Source organism: Prionailurus bengalensis, chromosome D2 (assembly GCF_016509475.1).
Source record: "Prionailurus bengalensis isolate Pbe53 chromosome D2, Fcat_Pben_1.1_paternal_pri, whole genome shotgun sequence".
NCBI lineage: Eukaryota > Metazoa > Chordata > Mammalia > Carnivora > Felidae > Prionailurus > Prionailurus bengalensis.
The window spans coordinates 11,847,898-11,866,884 of record NC_057351.1 but is presented as its reverse complement, the minus strand read 5'-3'; the positions used below and the strand labels follow the sequence as shown (position 1 = coordinate 11,866,884).

At 51.5% G+C, this 18,987-nt stretch overlaps 1 protein-coding gene across 2 annotated transcripts in view; it reads left to right on the top strand.

Annotated features, from left to right (window-relative positions):
* The window catches only part of MTR (5-methyltetrahydrofolate-homocysteine methyltransferase), a 106,586-nt gene extending 88,064 nt beyond the window's left edge, over positions 1-18,522 (top strand). For both annotated transcript variants that reach the window (XM_043596217.1, XM_043596216.1), the window contains exons 26-33: positions 2,873-2,971; positions 4,037-4,112; positions 6,832-6,987; positions 8,249-8,445; positions 11,170-11,370; positions 11,933-12,125; positions 13,404-13,516; positions 13,963-18,522. In XM_043596217.1, coding sequence (XP_043452152.1) covers positions 2,873-2,971; positions 4,037-4,112; positions 6,832-6,987; positions 8,249-8,445; positions 11,170-11,370; positions 11,933-12,125; positions 13,404-13,516; positions 13,963-14,049 — 1,122 coding nt within the window. In that variant the 3' untranslated portion in view covers positions 14,050-18,522. The remainder of the gene's footprint in view (positions 1-2,872; positions 2,972-4,036; positions 4,113-6,831; positions 6,988-8,248; positions 8,446-11,169; positions 11,371-11,932; positions 12,126-13,403; positions 13,517-13,962) is intronic.
* The last annotated feature ends 465 nt before the right edge of the window (positions 18,523-18,987 follow it).

Sequence of the window (18,987 nt, the reverse complement as noted above, 5' to 3'; positions counted from 1 at the left end):
GTTTTTGTATTTTATATTTGAATTGTGCTTCATAAGGAGCTTGTATGGAGTTCATAGTTGACTAACCAGTGGACCTCTTTTTAAGGCTTGTTGCTATTTTCAAATGCTAATGAATGACCGAACATTTCTCATATGGAGACCAGGCCCTTGGCCCTTTTCAAGTACATGGTGCTAGCATTGCATCAGGGGAGGACTTTGGCTGGGAGGAACCAGCCTCTGGATTCCATTTTGAGTTCCCTCCTTCGCTGTCTAGAAGAGCTAAGCAGTAAGGGCCGAGCTGAGAGCCAGAAGATGAGCACGGCACTGGTGCTCCTTATGGGTCCGTCCAGCTGGACCGCCAGCAGTGGTTAGTGCTTCTTGGGTCCAGAGAAGTGGCCGCCTTCTGAAATTACTCAGACATAAGTCCAACAGTAAGTTGTTTGGGTTGTTGCTAGTGACGCTTTTCAGGATCAGTGGTGCAGTTTGTTTAGGCTGATTGTTGGTTCTGTGTCTTCGGGCTCGGCTGTGAGACACGTGCCAGCAGCCTGTGCTCTGGGTCACTGGCGCAGGTGTTTGAAAGATTCCCAAACATGGCAACGACCTGGTAGTTGGAGCTTTAGACCTCAGGATGCCCCTGCTTTCTTTCCTTTCTTCTTTTTTTTTTTTTAAATTTATTTTTGAGAGAGTGCAAGCGGGGGAGGGGCAGAGAGAGGGGGGCCGAGGATCCGAAGCGGGCTGTGCAGCAGTGAACCCGATGTGGGGCTTGAACCCACACACCGTGAAATCATGACCTGAGCCAAAGTCAGACGCTCAACCGATTGAGCCACCCAGGTGCCCCTTCTTTCTTTTTAAATAAACGAGGTGCCAGTATTTAGTCCTTTCTAAATTATAAAATATATTTTCAACTTATTCCCTCTCATTCACTGCTATTGTCACCAAGAACAAAGAATAAAAGGAGGAAGAGAGAAACTGTGCTGTGTCCAAATGGTTGGCATGAAGACACGTGACTGGGCTGTGGTTTTATGGTGGAAAGATCATGAAGATTAGCCTGTATAATTGACCACGGACTTGTTTCCATCAAGCAAGTCAGACTGGGCATGGAGGGACTGGCTTGTCCCTTTGGCTCTGGGAACAGGGGGCCCCCCAGGGTGTGTTCCGTCTTCCCAATAGTCGCTGTGGCAGCGTATGGTTAAGTTCTTTGGATGTTTAGAAAAGCAGGCTTTTGCCTTCTCAGAGTCTAAAACCTAGCAGAATGCAATATTTTAAACAATATTTTAAGACACTGGTTGCATGTACTTTGGGGAGCTGTGGAGTAGGCATCCCTTTGCTGTTTTCATTGAGCTCTGCTGGTTTTCCTAAACGGGGACTCCATTGAGCCGAGGTTAATGTAAGGCTGGGAGGTACCCTGTGGTGTGAACACCATTCAGGAGCCTGTTTTTAGGCTCACCGCAAGGGTCTTTTCTGATTAGGTTCCTTAAGAAAGTGGTCTGGCTTTGTACTAACTCTTCGGGGATTGGATTGCTGGTAGAGATGCTTAGAAAAGTCACACAGAATCATAGACACTTAAAGCCGGTGGGTCCTTGAGCCATCGTCCGGCCTGCCTTGCTCAGTTTCACTTCATGGTTCTCGGCTTCCCTGCCCTCGTGTGTGTGTGTGTGTGTGTGTGTGTGTGGGTGGGTGGGTGGGGGGGTGGCAGAAGTCCAGCTGGAGGCGCAGGGGTGGGGCGGTGCCTCGTCGTGAAGTGATCGTGATCAGGAGCAGCCATTTCTTGTTTTTGAGCTTTGGTTTTGGCTCTACTTCCACCAGCTTGGTAATGCTGGTCACAAATAATATTTTGCAGATCCTAGCTTTACAGTTTACCGAGTAGCCTCGTATTTGTCAGATGACGGGTTTCTGTTTTTTCTTAGCCAGTCATAGTTGACTGTGAAGATTAGCCTCATTCCTTCAGCAAGCGTTTAGTGAGGAGGCGCCCTGCACGTGCCAGGCACAGAACTAGAAACCAGGGACACGGAGTGGTTAAGGCGCAGCCCTGCCCTCAAAGGGTATGTCCTCTAGTGAGGCAAGGAGGTACGTAGACAGGTACTAAAAGCCTGAGGTAAATGCAGTGATGAAGACGTGAACCGGGTATCTTTGAAACACTGAAGAGAGGCGCCTAGCTAGTGTGCTGTGTGGGTCCCCAAGACCACGCTCCCCTTCAGTGATTTGCCAGAAGGACTCACAGAACTCAGAAACACTGTTATAATCATGGCAGATGGCCACGAGTCAGCAAAGGATGTAAAGGGTGGAATCCAAGCAGGACCAGGCACCAGCTTCCTGGTGTCCTCTCCTAGCGGAGTCACGTGGCCAGTGCTTAATTCTTCCACCAGTGATGAGTGTACGGGGGGCATTGCCAACCAGGGAGGCTCTCTTGAGCCTTAGTGTCCAGGGCTTCTGTTGGGAGTCAGTCACGTAGCAGTGCTTTAATGACCTGACTGACCTTAGTAACCAGAGCCTTAGTTACTCCAGAGGTCAGACGGATACAACATGAACAAGGGGGCCCCCTTCGTCCCTGGTCACGTTGTTAGTTAGCATAGACCATCCAGGGTGGCCCAGGGCTCCATGTAGACGAAGTGTCTCATCAGGCAGGACATTTCAAGGGCTTAGAGCTTATCTCTCAGGAACCATGAAGGGCTTTCTTTTGAATGTGTGAGATTTGGACATCCTAGGTCCTCCGAGGCAGCTCTTAACTGCACACCCTGGCAGGAGTTCACGAAGCTGGTGAAGGGAGAGGGGATGACGTTGACAAGGGAAGCTTCCTGAAGGAGGTGTTGGCAGCACTGACCAGTGTTGTCCATATTTTATTTATCTCCTTTTGCTCCTCTGTGGTTCTTGAACTTTGATCTTGCGTTTTCAGTGCTCTCAGCTATTAGATGAGAATCTCAAGGATGAATATTTTGAGGAGATCTTAGAAGAATATGAAGAGATCAGACAGGACCATTACGAGTCTCTCAGGGTAAGTGACAAATACCTGCTAGTTTGGGTATTAAACCGATCCTGCATTTTTTTTTAAAAATGTGACTTCATTGTTTAAAGGAGGGCAACAGGTTTAGCATCATTTTAGAGAAGCCTTGTTTTCATGTTCAGATCAGAATTCTCTGGTGTCTAAGTTCCTGATAACTTGGGGTTATACTAAAATTAATTTCATTTATTCCACCAAACATTTATTGGGTACACAGTAGGTGTTAGGTGCTGTGCTAGACAGCAGAGCTATGAGAATGAATAAAACATATGCAGCGGGAGAACGGGAACTGAAGCAGCGTATAGAAAATGACTCCCACGGATCCTCGTTCTTGAAATAATGGAAGAAAATGACATTAGAGGGGACCGTTGTCCGCCTCTCTCCCTGACTGCCCAGCACGGACTGTGCAGAGCAGTGTCTCAACAACTGCCCTTCTCTAGATAAGCTTCAGGGGTTCCTTGGAAAGGAGGCATAATCACTCTTTAGAAGTCACTGGAATATTTCTTCCCGGTTCATCTGCCTGTTGGGCCTTGTGCGTAGAGGGGTGCATTTGGGGGGTGGCGAGGCAAGCGAAACGAGACAACAAACAGCAGGAAGAAAAGAGGTGTTTGTGAGATGGTGACCAGCCCAAGATACTGTGGCTGGCGTTCCGCCTCTTAGGTTTGCTCACAGTTGAAAATTTCTTAGTTTTGCCCTCTGGTCCAGGGGGCGGTCAGCGGCAGGCCAGATAAGCCTGGCCTCAGGTATTCTAGAAGCACCGGCAGGACACCGCTCTGAGAAGGGCACGGGTCAGCTTTGTATCCACCTATCAATATTTAATGGATATTTATTGAATCTTTACTCTCCATTGTTCTGGTGCTGATGTGAAGCCCTCACATTGGGTGGAAAAGGAGGAACTTTTCAGGATATGAATTTTCATTAATGAAAGCATTTGTGGGTTTTTTTTTTTCCCTTTTCCTTTTTTAAATAAAACTCATGCACTAGCTTTTCAGACCTACTTTCATAGTAGCAGCTGAAAAACTAAGAGTCTCTGACTAAATAACTTCTCTTTTTTCATAGGAGAGAAGATACTTAACGTTAAGTCAGGCTAGAAAAAACGGTTTCCATATGGACTGGCTGTCGGAGGCTCCTCCAGGTCTGTTTGACTGTCAGTTGGAGAAAGGCTGTGGGTGATAATGTGACTGGAGAGACGTTTGCATTCAGCTGTCTGGGAATCAGGCAGCTGGAGATGCTTTATCGTGTCTAATAATGGTGATGAAGGACATTGATGATTGAAAATGAAAGGAAACAGGTACCATTTATGGAGGACCAAACTATGTCCTGAGACCGCTTGGAGTGTCTGAGTGCTTGACACAACCCCGTAGTGAATGTGCTGTTATCCCCGCTTAAATGTGAAAACCCCGAATTTCGGGTAAGAGCCTGAAAGGTTATTGGGTTCTATCCCTGGTCTGCCCCTTCTAACCCACACTCCCTCCTCTGTGCTGTGCTCAATTTTCACCCCCCCTCCCCGCCCCCCAAGCCTGACGCAGGTTCTGGGTGGTATAGTCACTGAGCGGCCTGGGTCACAGGCCAGGCCCCAGGGCCGATGTGTAGTTCTGAGATTGAAGATGCCCTCACACTGAACAGACCTTTAGAACATTCCGGCAAAGCTGGAGCTCCTGTTTCTTGTTTGCTCTCTCCCATTCCCTCTCTGAATGCTTCCCTCTTTCTGTTTCTTTTATTTATTTTTTTTTTTTTCCCCTTATTTCTAGCCAGCTCTCTTGCCTGATAGAGGTGTTCACGAGGGAGTAAAATCTGGAGGATGTTTGACACGCTCAGAGAGGCATGAGATACACACGCACAGCCCAGACAGGGTGAACAGGGGTTGTATTCATTGAATCTGTATCTCCAAGGTAATACCTCAGATCCGCTCTCCTTGCTCACAACATCTGTGTTCCGCGCCTCCTTGGCTGACTTGAGAGCATTAAATTGGAAATGTAGGTGAGCTCGGTTCTGATTTCAGTCCTGCTGAGCCCGCTGTGGTTTAGTAGGAGGAATGCCACGTCAGGAGTCAGGAGGCCTGGTTCTCACCCCAGTTTGCCTCCCGGCTGCAAATCACTGACCTTGAGCATCCTGCATCCATGTTCGACCTCTTCTGATGTGTAAGAAGGAGTCACCCTGTGAAAGGTTGTAAGGATAAGAAAAGATAAACCTTCGAAAAATGTAAATAACTAGTCTATTATTTTCTCTTTACCTTTCACTGTGAAATTAGAAAAGTCTCATAAGGGAAGTCCATTTTAACCAAGTCAAACATCCAGACACAGTTCAGTGGGGACGTTCCTCTGAAGGCCCACGGTGCCAGGCAGCAGTCGAACGGCCACTTGTCCCCAGTGCGGGGCCTCTGTGAGGCTCTGGACCTGCTGCTTGAGAAGATCAAGGCGCTGACGTACAGCCCTCAGAAGTGTTTTTGAGGACACCCCAGTCTTAGACTAGTTGCAGGAAGTCAGGAAAGGGAGACAGAAGGGTTCTGTCAAGGTCGTTGGCAGTAAAATTCAAGACTGACATCCCTCAGTGACTGTGACAGGGCATTTCTCCCTGCCTTTCTAGGCAAGAGGAGACATTCATCAGGAGGAAATCTGTAGTTTCTTTTATCCGTCAAACGAAGCAACATACTGGAATATGATGAAGAAGTGATTATTCTCAATAGTAAAAACACGACCAGGAACAAATGAGAAAGAGCTCCTGCGAACATGTGTGAAAAGATAGCGATTTCCAGGCAAGACTAAGCAGCAGCTCGCGCTTTTCCTGTACTCCTGCCTCACGTCCGCCTCTTACTATCTGACGAGACAAAAGTGCTCTTGGGACTTCGGTCCCAAGCACCTGAGATGGGCAGGATGGTGTAAGTTCTCTGACCCTATTTACAGACCAGGAAACTGAGGGCCAGGAAGCTCGTGTGTGGGCATCACTTCCGACTCCGGCCCGACCCCGCTGACCCCGCTGCAGGCAGGGTGCCGGCGTGCTGCTCTTCTTCATTCCTCGTCATTATTTAACTCGGGTCCTGTTTTACACTCACGGGGTGTGAAGCACAATATGTCGAACACCCACGAATACCGCCAGCCACCTCAGAAATAACCTGGTGCCCATTTTAAAAACAAAGCAATGCCGGGGCGCCTGGGCGGCTCAGTTGGTTAAGCGTCAGCTCTTGATTTCAGCTCAGGTCATGGTTTCACGGTTCATGGGTTCGAGCCCCATGTGGGGCTCTGCACTGACCGTGTGGAGCCTGCTTCAATCCTCTGTCTCTCTCTCTGCCTCTCCCTTGCTCGTGTGCTCTATTTCTCAAAAATAAACATTAAAAAAACCAGTACATAAGTGGTTGAAGCTGCTTGTGTGCCCCTCCCTCCCCTGTACAATCCTGAATTTGATGCCTTGTTTCTGTGCATGTCCTTATACTTTGCCCATATACATATGTATCAGTGGGAAGTAGAGATTGCTGATTCTTATTTTCACACCTCTGGTAAGTGGTTTACCTTATGTGTCTCTCTACAGTGGCATTTACTTTAGTATTGTCTCCATCTGTACAAGTGAAGAGAAACCCAAGTCTTTTCTCTTTGACCAAAGGGCAGAGGGAAGAATTTTTAAGGGCTGGTGTAGACAGCTGTCTGGGAAGGGTAGTTTTATTTAAGATTTACTGCAAAATTTACAGTTCCCCTCCTTGTAAAGCAGCTCCTGTGGGTGACTGCGGGGAGAGAGAGCGTGGGGCCCCCGGAGCAGTACAGAGCTGGCCCAGGAGGCATGGCACAGACCCCTGCCGTGCACGTTAGGCGCTTAGCCGCAGGCTGCGGCATCCGTGTGACATCACTACTTCACTTTTACAGTGAAGCCCACGTTTCTTGGGACTCGGGTCTTTGAAGACTACGATCTGTGGAAGCTGGTGGCCTACATCGACTGGAAGCCTTTCTTTGATGTCTGGCAGCTCCGTGGCAAGTACCCGAATCGGAACTTTCCCAAGATATTTAAGGACAAAACTGTAGGTTCGTTCAGCAGACCCTTCCTTTCTGCACTGATACTCCAGACACAGTGTTGGGACTTTGAAGGGGAGAACAGGTGGAGAGCCGAGAGTTCAGATGCTGTGGGAGATGGTTTCTCGTTGTGGTCTAACGTGTGGGGTGTTGTTTACCTCTTCGGTGGCTTGAAGCTGCTAGATGGGTCTTTATGGACTGTAGTTGGCATTTCATTGATCTCTTCTTTAATAAGCCAGGCTCTTTGTTGGGCCCCGGGAATAAACACACCCCTGCCTTCTGGGATGTGGCCAGTAGCTGGCATAGCCGACGGCGATGGGTGGTTCTCACATGGCATGCCGAGCTCCTGCCGTGGGGCTGAGCCCAGGGCTTCTGTGGACCCAAGATGAGACAGACCTCAGACTGAAAGGTCAGGGGAAGCTTCCTGGGGGAGGTGGTGTTTGAACTGCTTTTGGAAGAGCACATGGGAGTTACTGAGGCTGGGACTGGGGATGTGAGACAGCACTGGAGAAGAGGACGTCCCAGGCAGAGGAGACAGGACGGAAAGGCACAGTCACAGGTGCCCATTTGGGGAAATGCCAGGAGTCTCTTGCGCCTGGAGCACTGGTCAGGGGAGGGGATTTGGGGCGATCAGCAAGAGAAGTGGGGGTGAGTGGAGTTGTAGCCCCACCCCTAGAACCTGCCCCCAAAGGCCTGGGTTCACGGTGCCAAGCCAGTCAAAGGATCAGGAAAGAGCCCGATGAGAGCAAGGTGGCAGGTGGCCTCCTGGAAGTGTGGGGTCAGGGCAGTCCCCACTGTACGGGGGACAACCTGTGGGAGGCCCCTGAGCTGGGGCTGTCTGTGTGTGGTGCTGAAGCCACTTAAGAGGGCCTGGGCCACACTTGCCTCTGCAACCTGTCCCACATCCCCAGAGGCCCCTGGGAGGTCGGTGGGGTGATGGGCACACGAGCAAGGTCGGCGAGGAAGGGTCTGGGCTGCCCTGTCTGGTGACTGTGCTGGGAGCCACACGTTAGGCTCTCTGCCTCTTGCCGCCTGGAGGCATGTCAGTGGTTTGTGCTGGGGAGACAGGCGGGGCATGTGGTCAGCAGGAGCCACCAGCCCCCTGCCGCTCCCCTTAAGTCTTGATCCTCACAGGCAGCAGTGCAGTATTTGAGGGGAAAGGAGGGTGACCAGAGACGATGGCTCAGGAGGGGTGGTGGCTTTAGAAAGAAGTGGTTTTCGCTGACGATCATTGGCACTTTTAGGTGAATTCTTAACGGTGTTTTCCTAATAGGTGAAGAGGCCAGAAAAGTCTATGATGATGCCCAAACCATGCTGAAGGCGCTGATTGGTCAAAAGAAGCTCCGAGCCAGGGGCGTGGTTGGGTTCTGGCCAGCGCAGAGCGTGGGAGACGACATCCACCTGTACGCGGAGGGTGTGGAGCCCCAGGCTGCAGAGCCCATCGCCACCTTCCACGGGCTCAGGCAGCAGGTACAGAGCCGCACTGACCACCCCGCTGCTGCTGCTTTCGTGGAAGCACTGAAAAAGCGTAAATAAGAATTAAATAAGTCTGAGCTTTGTGCAAATGACAGGGCTGCCCCAGCTCCCCCCCAAATGACCATGCACAGGCCCGAGGCCAAGGCGTTTGTGAGGACGATGGAGAGAAGCAGCCAGTGTGGGTGGAGAGGCTGGCCCCTCGGGCACCGGCGGGACTCATGGGTGAGAAACACAGCCATTGCCTCGGTCGTCACACACAGACACACATCTTGTTCCAAAACCTGGGTTTGCAGGCATGCGTGTTATTTAAAACAGGCTGGGGGCTCCCTTTCTGAAGGGGAAGACGGGTGGGGACAAACATTTGCTGCATGTCTGGGCGGTGCCAGGTGCTCTAGAGGTGCTGGACGGCCCATCGTGTTTCACATCCACATGGTCTTGCTGTGGGCAGTCCGCATCCCCCCCGCCCCCCCGCCTTGCTGCGGGCAGTCTGCGACCCCTGCCTGCCCTGCTGTGGGCAGTTCGTGTCACCCCCCCACCTGCCATGCTGCGGGCAGTCCGCATCCCCCCTCTGCCCTGCTGTGGGCAGTCCGCGTCCTCCCCCTGCCTTGCCGTGGGCAGTCTGCATCCCCCTTCCTGCCCTGCTGTGAGCAGTTTGTGTCCCCCCCCCGCCCCCAGGTGCCTTGCTGTGGACAGTTCACGTGCCCCCCACCTGCCTTGCTGTGGGCAGTCCGCATCCCCCCCTGCCTTCCTGTGGGCAGTCCGTGTCCCCCCGCACCCGCCTTGCTGCGGGCAGTCCACATCTCCATCCTGCAGGGGCAGGAACGGAGGCCGATGGGATGGAGCTAAGTGCGTAGCATCCAGAGCGTGAACCCGGCCTGTGCGCACTGGCTTCCCTCGGCACTGCCACTTCTCATGCTCACCCTGTGACAGTACAGATGTCCTGTGCGTGTCCCATAGCTGCTACAAAATACAGTTGTTCCCATCCAGAATTGGAACCAGGATGCACCAGGGTCGTTAACAAAGGGTTGCGGTGAATTACCCTGTGTCACTACCGTTTCGGGTCGTTCAGAAGCAGAGCAGTGTTACTGCTTTTAATCATCACCGCAATGTGTTTCATAACGATAGTGTTTTAACGGTCACCGCATCTGAAGGGCTTCTTAAACTCGGGACGTGAAATGATGCCACGATAGGATCACCAAAGGCAGCTGTACCATTCCTGTGTGCACGGGGTGCCAACACCATAGGCCACAAGGCAGCAGGCTCCACGTTCCCGCCCCTGCTCGCTAGGGAGCTGGTCGCTTGGCTTTCTCGGGTGTGATTCGGCTCGAAGGCCTCCGCCCGGTTTCTCATCCTTCAGGTCCTGCGTCCTCTGATCTCTTGTTACGTCCAACCATTCATGTCCTAACCAGGCAGGATGTGTCAGGGCGTTTAGTGTAATGACTTCTCAATGTGCATTTAGTACCCATTCCGATAGCTCTTTCTTCCAGTGCTCCGGAAGATTCTGGCTGCTCTGGGAGTCTTCTGTCTCAGTGGCTCTGGTGGCTGTCTCTTCTTAAGTGCTGTGGGGCTCTATGACCTGTCTCCTCTTGTGGGGCCGGGAAGCTTTGTGTCTCCCTCTGGCTTTTGTTAGCAGAGAATGTACAGCTGGAAAGCCGCTTCTCCCCGCATAGCCGTCCCCGTCCCAGAGCTTGGTGACATTTCCACAGGCTGTTATCAAACACCTTCTGGCCTGCAACCGTTTAACCACTTCCTGCCCAGCGTCGGTGAAGCTGTGCTTGTTTCCAGGGCCAGCAAGCAAGTGAGCCCTGTAGCTTCTGGTGCCGCCCACCGAGTCCCTGACTGGTCCTGTGCCCTACGGCAGTCAGGGGTATACAGTGCGGTGCCGGACCCCGCACCTGCCGCCGTCTGACCCTGGGCTACCGGTCACGCTCTGTCTGCCTCAGCTTCCTGGCTGTGAAATGGAGCTGGTGGCATCACGTATTTCCTTCACACGGTTGTTGACAGCCTTAAATCAGTGAATTCCTGTAAAGCACCAGCCAGGAGTGTAGTGAGCACTCAGTAAATAGCAGTTTCATTGTTTACCTTCTCCGTAAGTATTTGTGGATTGTGAAATGTGTTTGAGACCTGATTTGTCAGTGGGGTGAGAGGCGAGACTCTCAGAAGCCGGTCCGGCTCAGTGCTCAGTTTGGTTCCAGGCTGGCCCAGGTGCGTCCTCGGCCATCTCCTGAGCCACTGCCACGGTGGGCGGTACGTGGCCCTTGGCTGGTGGCCGGGAGCTTGTCGAGCTGCGTCCGTCAACGTGAAGTAGAGGCTTGTGCATTTGGTGGGTCCCTTTTGGATGCCGCTTCAGGGTCTAGTGTTGATCTGGAATTGGAAACACTTGTGGGGAAATTTTTTCTGATATGAATGCTTGAGGTTCCAGTTTCTAGCACGGTGCCTGGAGGCATTCGGGAAATGTTTGGTCCACGTGTGAGTGAGCAGATTCAGTGGTTTCTTGACCGTATGTCATGTCCTGTCTTGTGCTTTTTCAAAATCTAATTTCATTTGTTTATTCAACAACTATTTGTCGAATACTCACTTTGTATCATGCCCTCTTCTAAGTGCTGGGGGTGTAACCGTGAACAAGACAGACACCCCTGTTTGAAGCTTAGGGCCATCTGCAGAGACCAGACTGCTGTCCCGTGCTAATCACCCATCTGGCCACTGGTTGCTTTTCAGGCCGAGAAGGACGCCGCCAGCACAGACCCCTACTACTGCCTCTCGGACTTCATCGCGCCGCTGCACTCGGGCGTCCGCGACTTCCTGGGCCTGTTCGCCGTTGCCTGCTTCGGGGTGGAGGAGCTGAGCAGGGCCTATGAGCGGGAGTGTGACGACTACAGCAGCATCATGGTCAAGGCCCTGGGAGACCGGCTGGCTGAGGTAGTGCCACAGCGCTGGGTGGGGTGGGGAGCCCCAGTTCCGTGCCGTCGTTTGTAGCCGTCCTCGGACCTGTGACCTCTTTGCTGCGGTTCTTGTCTCTCCCGAGGAGCCTGAAAGATTCAGAACCGCTTCCTGTGTCAGGGCCCCTCGCTGTCACGTTGGCATCCTCTGTGGCTTCCCCATCTTCCTGTGCGTGGTGGGGTCACCTGAGCCATGCAGAGGTCCCCTTCTCTTCCCGAGGCTGACGGCGGAGGACCTGGAAGCAGTAACTGGCTTCTCCTCGTGGCCCCTGTCCGCTGTAGACCATCAGGGAAGTGTTTCAGTTCAAGGGCCTGGAGTCCTTGGACCGTTGAATATGATACGTCAGAGCCCAGGCTGAGGCCAAGGCCGGCCACAGAGCAGCCAGTGAAACGACAGGCGAGCCGAGAGCCCAGCCCGTCCGCTCTTGCCTGCTCCGTCCTGGTGGCGGTGCAGGGGGTGGGGGGAGGGGGAGGGGGGCACCGGGGGGCCCCGACGTGGGGGTCCCCCGCCTCCGCCCAAGCACGCCTCTCCCTGGCTGCAGGCCTTTGCGGAGGAGCTCCACGAGAGGGTCCGCCGGGAGCTGTGGGCCTACCACAGCCACGAGCAGCTGGACGCCGCCGACCTGCGCAGGCTGCGCTACGAGGGCATCCGCCCGGCTCCTGGCTACCCCAGCCAGCCCGACCACACCGAGAAGCTCACCATGTGGAAACTGGCCGACGTGGAGCGCTGCACGGGTACGTGCCTGGAGCTGGCGAGCGCCGTCCCTCGCCGCCAAGGACACGGGTGTGCGGTCACCCCCGTGACGCACAAATCTGGAAACACAGAACCCCGTCCTTTCTCACTTCCAGCTGTGTGTCATAGTATTTTATGTCCATATCATTATGCCACAGTCCTTAAACGTTTTTTTAATGTTTATTTATTTTTGAAAGACAGAGAGAGAGAGAACAAGTTGGGGAGGGACAGAGAGAGAGGAGACACAGAATCCGCAGCAGGCTCCAGGCTGTCAGCACAGAGCCCAGCATGGGGCCCAAACCCATGAACTACGAGATTTTGACCTGAGCTGAAGTCAGACACTCAATCGACTGAGCCGCCCAGGCGCCCCGCTCCCCCATCTTTAGGTCGATCACTTTCAGTTGCTTTCTCTCCACCGAGGACAGAGAATTTAGCTCGTCATACTCCCCCTGCATCCCTCCTGCCCTGTTTCCTGTCACAGGACCGTCACTGTTGTTGTCTCCAGTAGCGACCTGCGTGACCTTTAGTACCATAGTCCACACCACCTCCTCCTCCTCCTCCCATCGCTCACAGACTGTGTCTCTGGACACTGGTCTTGCAATAGGCCCAACCCGCCGCTCAGCTCTTTCCTCTCTTGGCTTTCACTCTTTATTGACACAATTCACAGTTTCAGTGGAATTAATCAGTAATCAGAAGCATGCCATCAGTGCCGATGAAGTGACAGGAACGTAGGTTTAGGTGAGGGACGGAGGCATTTGGATGTGGGTTGGCAGGAATGGCATGGACTCCCGGAGCCATAACATATGGATTTGAGTCCTTCCCTGCCATCAGCTACCTGCTGATCTCTGGCAGAGCATTTCCCCTCTGCCGCTCTGTTCCCCGTCCGTGAGATGCATGGCTTAGAGGACGTGGACAGCCCTGGTGTTCCCCCGGAGTTCCCAGCTCCTAGGAAGCGTCTCTTCTGAGTCCTGCCATGGGCTCATTCTCAGCGTGTGGCTGTCCAGGAGCCTGGGGTTCAGATGGAGCGTTCCTCGCGGGGTTGGGGCTCCTCGTCTGGGAGCCCAGGTGGAGGAGCAGACAGAGGCCTCTGTAGTCGATCCTGGAAGATTGAGGGGGGCGGGGTACATCCACTTGGCAGGAATTGCCACATATTTCATGCTGTGTCATGTGTCCCCCTGGAAGGCATGAGCTCACTTCCATTCACGTGTTCAGCAAGAATGGCTGATAACTTGCACGGGGCACTGAGGCAGTGACCGTGTTTCCCACATTGCTCTCTCTAGGCATCAGGTTAACAGAATCTTTAGCGATGACACCTGCTTCAGCAGTATCTGGCCTCTACTTCTCCAATTTGAAGTCCAAATACTTTGCAGTGGGGAAAATTTCCAAGGACCAGGTGAGTTAGCTGTTCCATTGTGTATGGCTTCCCTAGATGCCGGTCCTGTTTTAAATGGAACCGTGGAACTGGTTTTATTTCACGTGGGAATGAGAATACTAAGGGGAGAAAGTGCGACGAAATTTACTCCAGTCAACGTCTTAAATTGTTTCAGCCCATTACCCCGATTCTCGCCCTCCCACTTACACATAGACACCCCCATGCCCAGCACTCATACCCACAGTCCAGCCAGCCTCCAAGCACCACATACGCACTGCATGTTGTTTTCTGCCCAGAGAATAAGGCGACTCGGTGAACAGATAGATCTCCATCCCCGTTGAACTCCGGAGATTGCTATTAAGACAAGAAATGGAAGGCATTTAATGTTTCTTGGCAAATCCCCTGGAAACTTCACTTCAGAAGGTCTTATTGTTGTGGTTTGATACGCTGCTTTTAATCTTTTGCAGATTGAGGATTATGCTTTGAGGAAGAACATGTCTGTGGCTGACGTTGAGAAATGGCTGGGACCCATCTTGGGATACGATACAGAGTAACTTCTATTTAGAAATCCTTTTTTGCACTTGATCCTCACGGAAATACAATCTAGAGTGCCTTTAAAAACAACAGTAGCAACAGACAAGCGGGTCTCAGGTCTCTGTCCTGTGACATTTGTTCTGCCTCAGGGTTCGGAAGATTGACTGGTGGGACCGTGTGGAGGATCAGGGCCTTCCTGTGTCCTTGGGAAACCAGGGTCTTTTCCGGAGACCTTGACTGAGGAGCAGTAAGCCGGTGTCTCCGGTGGTGTCCCTGGTCTTTCAGGGACAAGGATAAGCTGGAGATTAGAGGTCTTTTGCATTTCAAAGCAAGGCAGTTTGCTTGTTTCATTTTTACTTTGGGTTGAGAAGGCCTCTTATTTTTTTCTTTCTCTTGCTCTCTTAGAAAAGAGCCTGAAGCTTAGCTGAATAGAGAAATGTATAGAAGAATGTGACCCCGGGGCAAAATCACGCTGTGTGAAGTGGGGTGTTTTAATCTAGAAGGGTGCAGCGATGAACTGACAGGGAACGCAGTGCGACCCTGTGCTCTATCAGGAAGACCCCATCTTCGAAAGTCGTGATTACCGTGGGTGCAGAGTCCCCTTGGCAGGAGGCCGTTGACTAGCCCGTTTGCCCCTGTGTGGCCAAATATGGTGGGTTCTCCTACCATTTCCGTCTTCTAATCCCTCATTCCCTTGCCCCGAGGGGGAAGAGGAGATAGGGAGAGAGCGGGGCTGCTGAGGGTCCTAACATCTCAGAGCTGTTTTCTGGAGCGGAGCAGGCTTCCTGGCCCAGGCGTCCTGGGTGGAGTTGGATGGGTGAAGAGCATTGTGATCCCACTCAGTCTGTCTGCACTAACCCAGCTGCAGGTTCCTGCAGTGTAGACCTGGCCCCCCAGGGCTGCTTGCTGAACGGTAGCCTCTGTAGGGTTCAGGGGGTAGTGCCCCGAGCTCGGCACGCAGTGAGTCTTCCTGGAAAGGGTGGCAGACTGACGGGGGTGGAAAGACACTGGGGAGTGCGGGTGGTGATGGCGGTGCTGACTGCACGAGAGGCCCTTTCTGGGATTAGAACCCCGTTTACACTGCGGCTGGGACAGAGAGCCTGCCTCCCGGGTCCTGTGAACCTTGGTACCCATTTTCTGTGTGACGGCCACCTCCCTTGCTCTCGGGGGGTGAGCCGGCCCCGCTTCCCAAAGCAGCTCCGTCAGAAGTGCATTCAAGGACCTTGGAGGTGAAGGGGGAACCGTAGGAAACGAGACCCCCATGCGTGTGCAGCGTGCACACGCGGACGCACAGAGCCGCCCCCCTGTCAGCCGTCCCGGGCCCACGAGGCAAAAACAGCCATGGACTTTACGTGCACTTACTTGGTCTCTTGAGTGAGCATGGGACTCGGTTTCCCCAGGCACTTAGCTGGAGGACTTACTTTCGGTTCCATAGCAGGTGTGTCATTCTTGGTACATTCTTCTGTGAGAAACAAGACCTCCTCCGGGTAGTTGAGTGTATTTTGTCAGAGTTAGAGTTGTTAAGTCTGATTTCATTCAATATTTGCCATCTCTTCCCTCAGCTAGTTATGTGGTAGAATGGCTTCCTTTTTTGTTGTTGTTGTTGTTGCTGTTAAGTTTATTTATTTATTTCGAGAGAGAGAGGGTGAGTGAGTGTGAGCGAGGAAGGCCGAGAGCATGACCCAAGCTGAAAGACGCTTAACCGACTGCCCTTAGAATGGCTTCCTTAAATGTACTGTTTATATAATCCCATGACGGATGCCTTTTTTCCTAGAGACAGAAACAATTGGTGCGAGTTCGAGTGCCTGTAGGTTCGTGAAAGAATATAAGCTACAAGTTGAAAACCCCTCCCTTCATAAATGTCAGGCGACTTCGAAGGCAGGGAGGTGGCCGTTCTGAATGCGGGGTCTTTTCCGTGTCGGTGCCTGCATGTCCAGAACCTCTTGTCACCATCTGTGGGCGTCGTCATTTCACTGAGGATCCCACCTTATTTTTCCCTCTAAAGAGGCCCTTGCTTGGAATCTTCCCCTCTCTCTGCTGCACTGAGGAGTCTGGTTTGTCAGGTGGTGGTTGAGAGCAGGTTTATGAAACCCCACTTCCTCCTTTGAGATATTCTCCGACATCCTGTCTACATTTATGGTTGACTTCACATAGAGAGTAGTCCGCCTTCTTTCTGGTTCTCTCTGGTATGCGTTCGACATATGGTGTCTCCCACCTTCTCCCCGCTTCTCTCCTGAATCCAGTGAGGTTAGGTTTTTACCTGCCTCTCCTGGCATCAGTGACCTCTCGGGTCAGACCCAGTGGCCTTCCCAGTGATTCTCATCCCTGTGGGCTTGAACAATACAGACCACTTCCTTCAACACCCTCCTTTCCCTGCTTCCCCCCTTGACACCACTCTCTGATTCTCCTTCTGTGTCCCTGATCACTTCTCAGCCATTTTCCTAGTTTTTCTTCCTCTGCCCATTTAAACCCTGGTGTCCTCAAGGGCCAGTCATCAGCGACCTTCTTCGCCGGTATAGTTTCAGTGGACGACCTCACGGACTCAGTATCTCCATCTAAGCTTGTCCTGCGGAGCACAGCATACATCCCACAGCCCCTTCCAGGAGGGCATACAGACACCTCAGACCCAGAGTGTCTCACCTCCTCACAAATGGTGAGATTCAGTCATGAACAATAGTGCTGTCGCTCCAGCAAGAGCCCTCACAGTCAGCCCATATCGCCTTTGGCTTAGACTGTAGCAGGTATCTGAAAAGTTAGCACACAAAAGACGCCGAGCCTACTTTAGTGGGGATGGTGGTAGAGATATCTCGGGAAGGCGATGCTTAGACGAAGGCCTGATCTGGGACCTGTGGGATAAAGGTGGAGACGCAAGGTAGGAACAAGTGAAGAGCCGTCTTTGTTTGTGAACAGGAATATTAATGCGGTATAGGTATCACATCTCTCCAGACTGGTCTATAGGTTCAATGCCATTTCCAACAGAAATTACAGTAGTGGTTTTGTCACATGGGACAGGCAGATATTTAAATTTATGTGGAAAAAGCAAAGCACTCAGAATGACTGGATGCTTCTAAACGGGAAGCAGAGTTTATGAGGTAGTGAGTTTTGTCGTATGTGGTGCCGAGATGGGCATGCTGAGCAGTGCCGTGAAATACGGAGCCTGGAAAATAACCCTTCTGTGTGTTGACCTTCGAGACAAGGCAGTGGTGGCTGGGCGCATAAGAGACGGGCAGGATGACTCCATCTGTGGCGCAGAGCTGTGCCTACCGTATGGGAAGAGCGAAATTTGATTTCTGCCTCATGTGTTGTTTAACAACCAATTCCAAATATATTAAGGTCTTAAATACAAAAAAAAAAAAAAATAGCGTTTACACGAGCAAACCTTAGGGCAGGAAAGAATCCCCTGAGACATAAAGGACTAATCACAAAAGAGAAGATGATTGTATCAACTTTTTAAAATAAAGACTTACATTAAGCTGATAAACCACTTAAAGTAGGGAAAAGACAAGTCCTGACTAGAGGTGTTTATAATACAATTAATTGACAAAGGATTAGCAAACAGAATATATGGAGGGTGCCTATTTAAGAAACAAACCCAACAGAAAATTAGACGGAAAAGGCATTTCACAGAAGAGGAAGTACACATGGCTTATAAATAAGTAGAAGGATGTTCCACAGCAATGGAGATCAGGGAAATACGAATTAAGACCACAGCAAGATCCTGTTTTGCATCCATAACATTTGCAGAACTTGAGCTTGACAGGACCAGGTGCCAGAGAAGTTCTGTGAGAGCTCGCATGGTGTGAGCGCGTGAACACCTCTGCCTCCCAGAGTTGAACCCTTGCATGCCCTAGGATCTGGCTTATGGCTCGGACTGCCCCTTGGAGATCCAACAAACTCTTACCTGTCCCAGGAGGTGTGTGCAAGAGTGTTCATAGTAACACCTTTGTGGTGGTCAGTAACCAAAAACACCAAAACGTCCATCTGTCTGTAGGAGAATGGTTAAGTAAACTAGGTATAGTCACGCTAAAGGGTATTGTTCAGTAGTAAAAACGGGTGAACTGCAGCTGTACCTGACAATCAGAGTGAATCTCAGGAAATATTACCAAAAAAAAAAAAAAAAAAAAAAAAAAAAGCAAGCTCCAGGAGACCATATATGCTATGATGCTATTTTTATTGAGCTCAAAACCAAGCAAAACCAAAGAGTGTATTGTCTAAGCACAGGTAAACAGTAAAACTATGTTGTAAATGAAGAAAAAACAAAATTCAGCAGAGTAATTAACCCTGAGAGAGGGAAGCCGAGCAGATCTCAGAGGGACACATCGCTGGATGCAGGTTGTTAGTCAGATTCTGGTTCTTGGGTTGTATGGTAGTCGATGGCTGTTTGTGATATTCTTTATAATGTAACAGTTTTATATTTGTGAAATGTATTTAATGCATGTATTAAGTGTATTATAAAATAATAAAGACAAAATAATAAAAATCTGGAATGGTGACTTTTTACATAATACTGCGTATTTGTTAAAGCTGTTTTTTCAGAAAGGAAGGACCTTTCGGCCAGAGTGAACAGCCATGCAGAGGCAGGGGCGGAGGGGGTTTATGTGCACGCAGTGGTGCCGTGGGGCAAGGGCCAGCGTGGCTTCCCATGGCGGGCTTTGGTGAACAAGTGCACGGCAGCATCATTTGCTGTGGCACAGGATGGAGGGCGGGGGAAACAAATTTGACATTGAACACAGGCACTTGGATGCGTGCCTTTGGAATTTAGGAAGACTGGCCTTAGGATTGGGAGGCTTTGGTATGGAGGTGGAGTTCAGGCTGCAATCGTGGACGGGCAGCTTGTGGAGAATGTGAGGAACCCGAGATAGGGCTGGACCCCAGGACCAGGAGCCACAGGTACAGCTGTGGCATTTTAGGGGCTGCAGGGACCATTGGGGGACCGTGTTGGGTTGATGATTGAATGG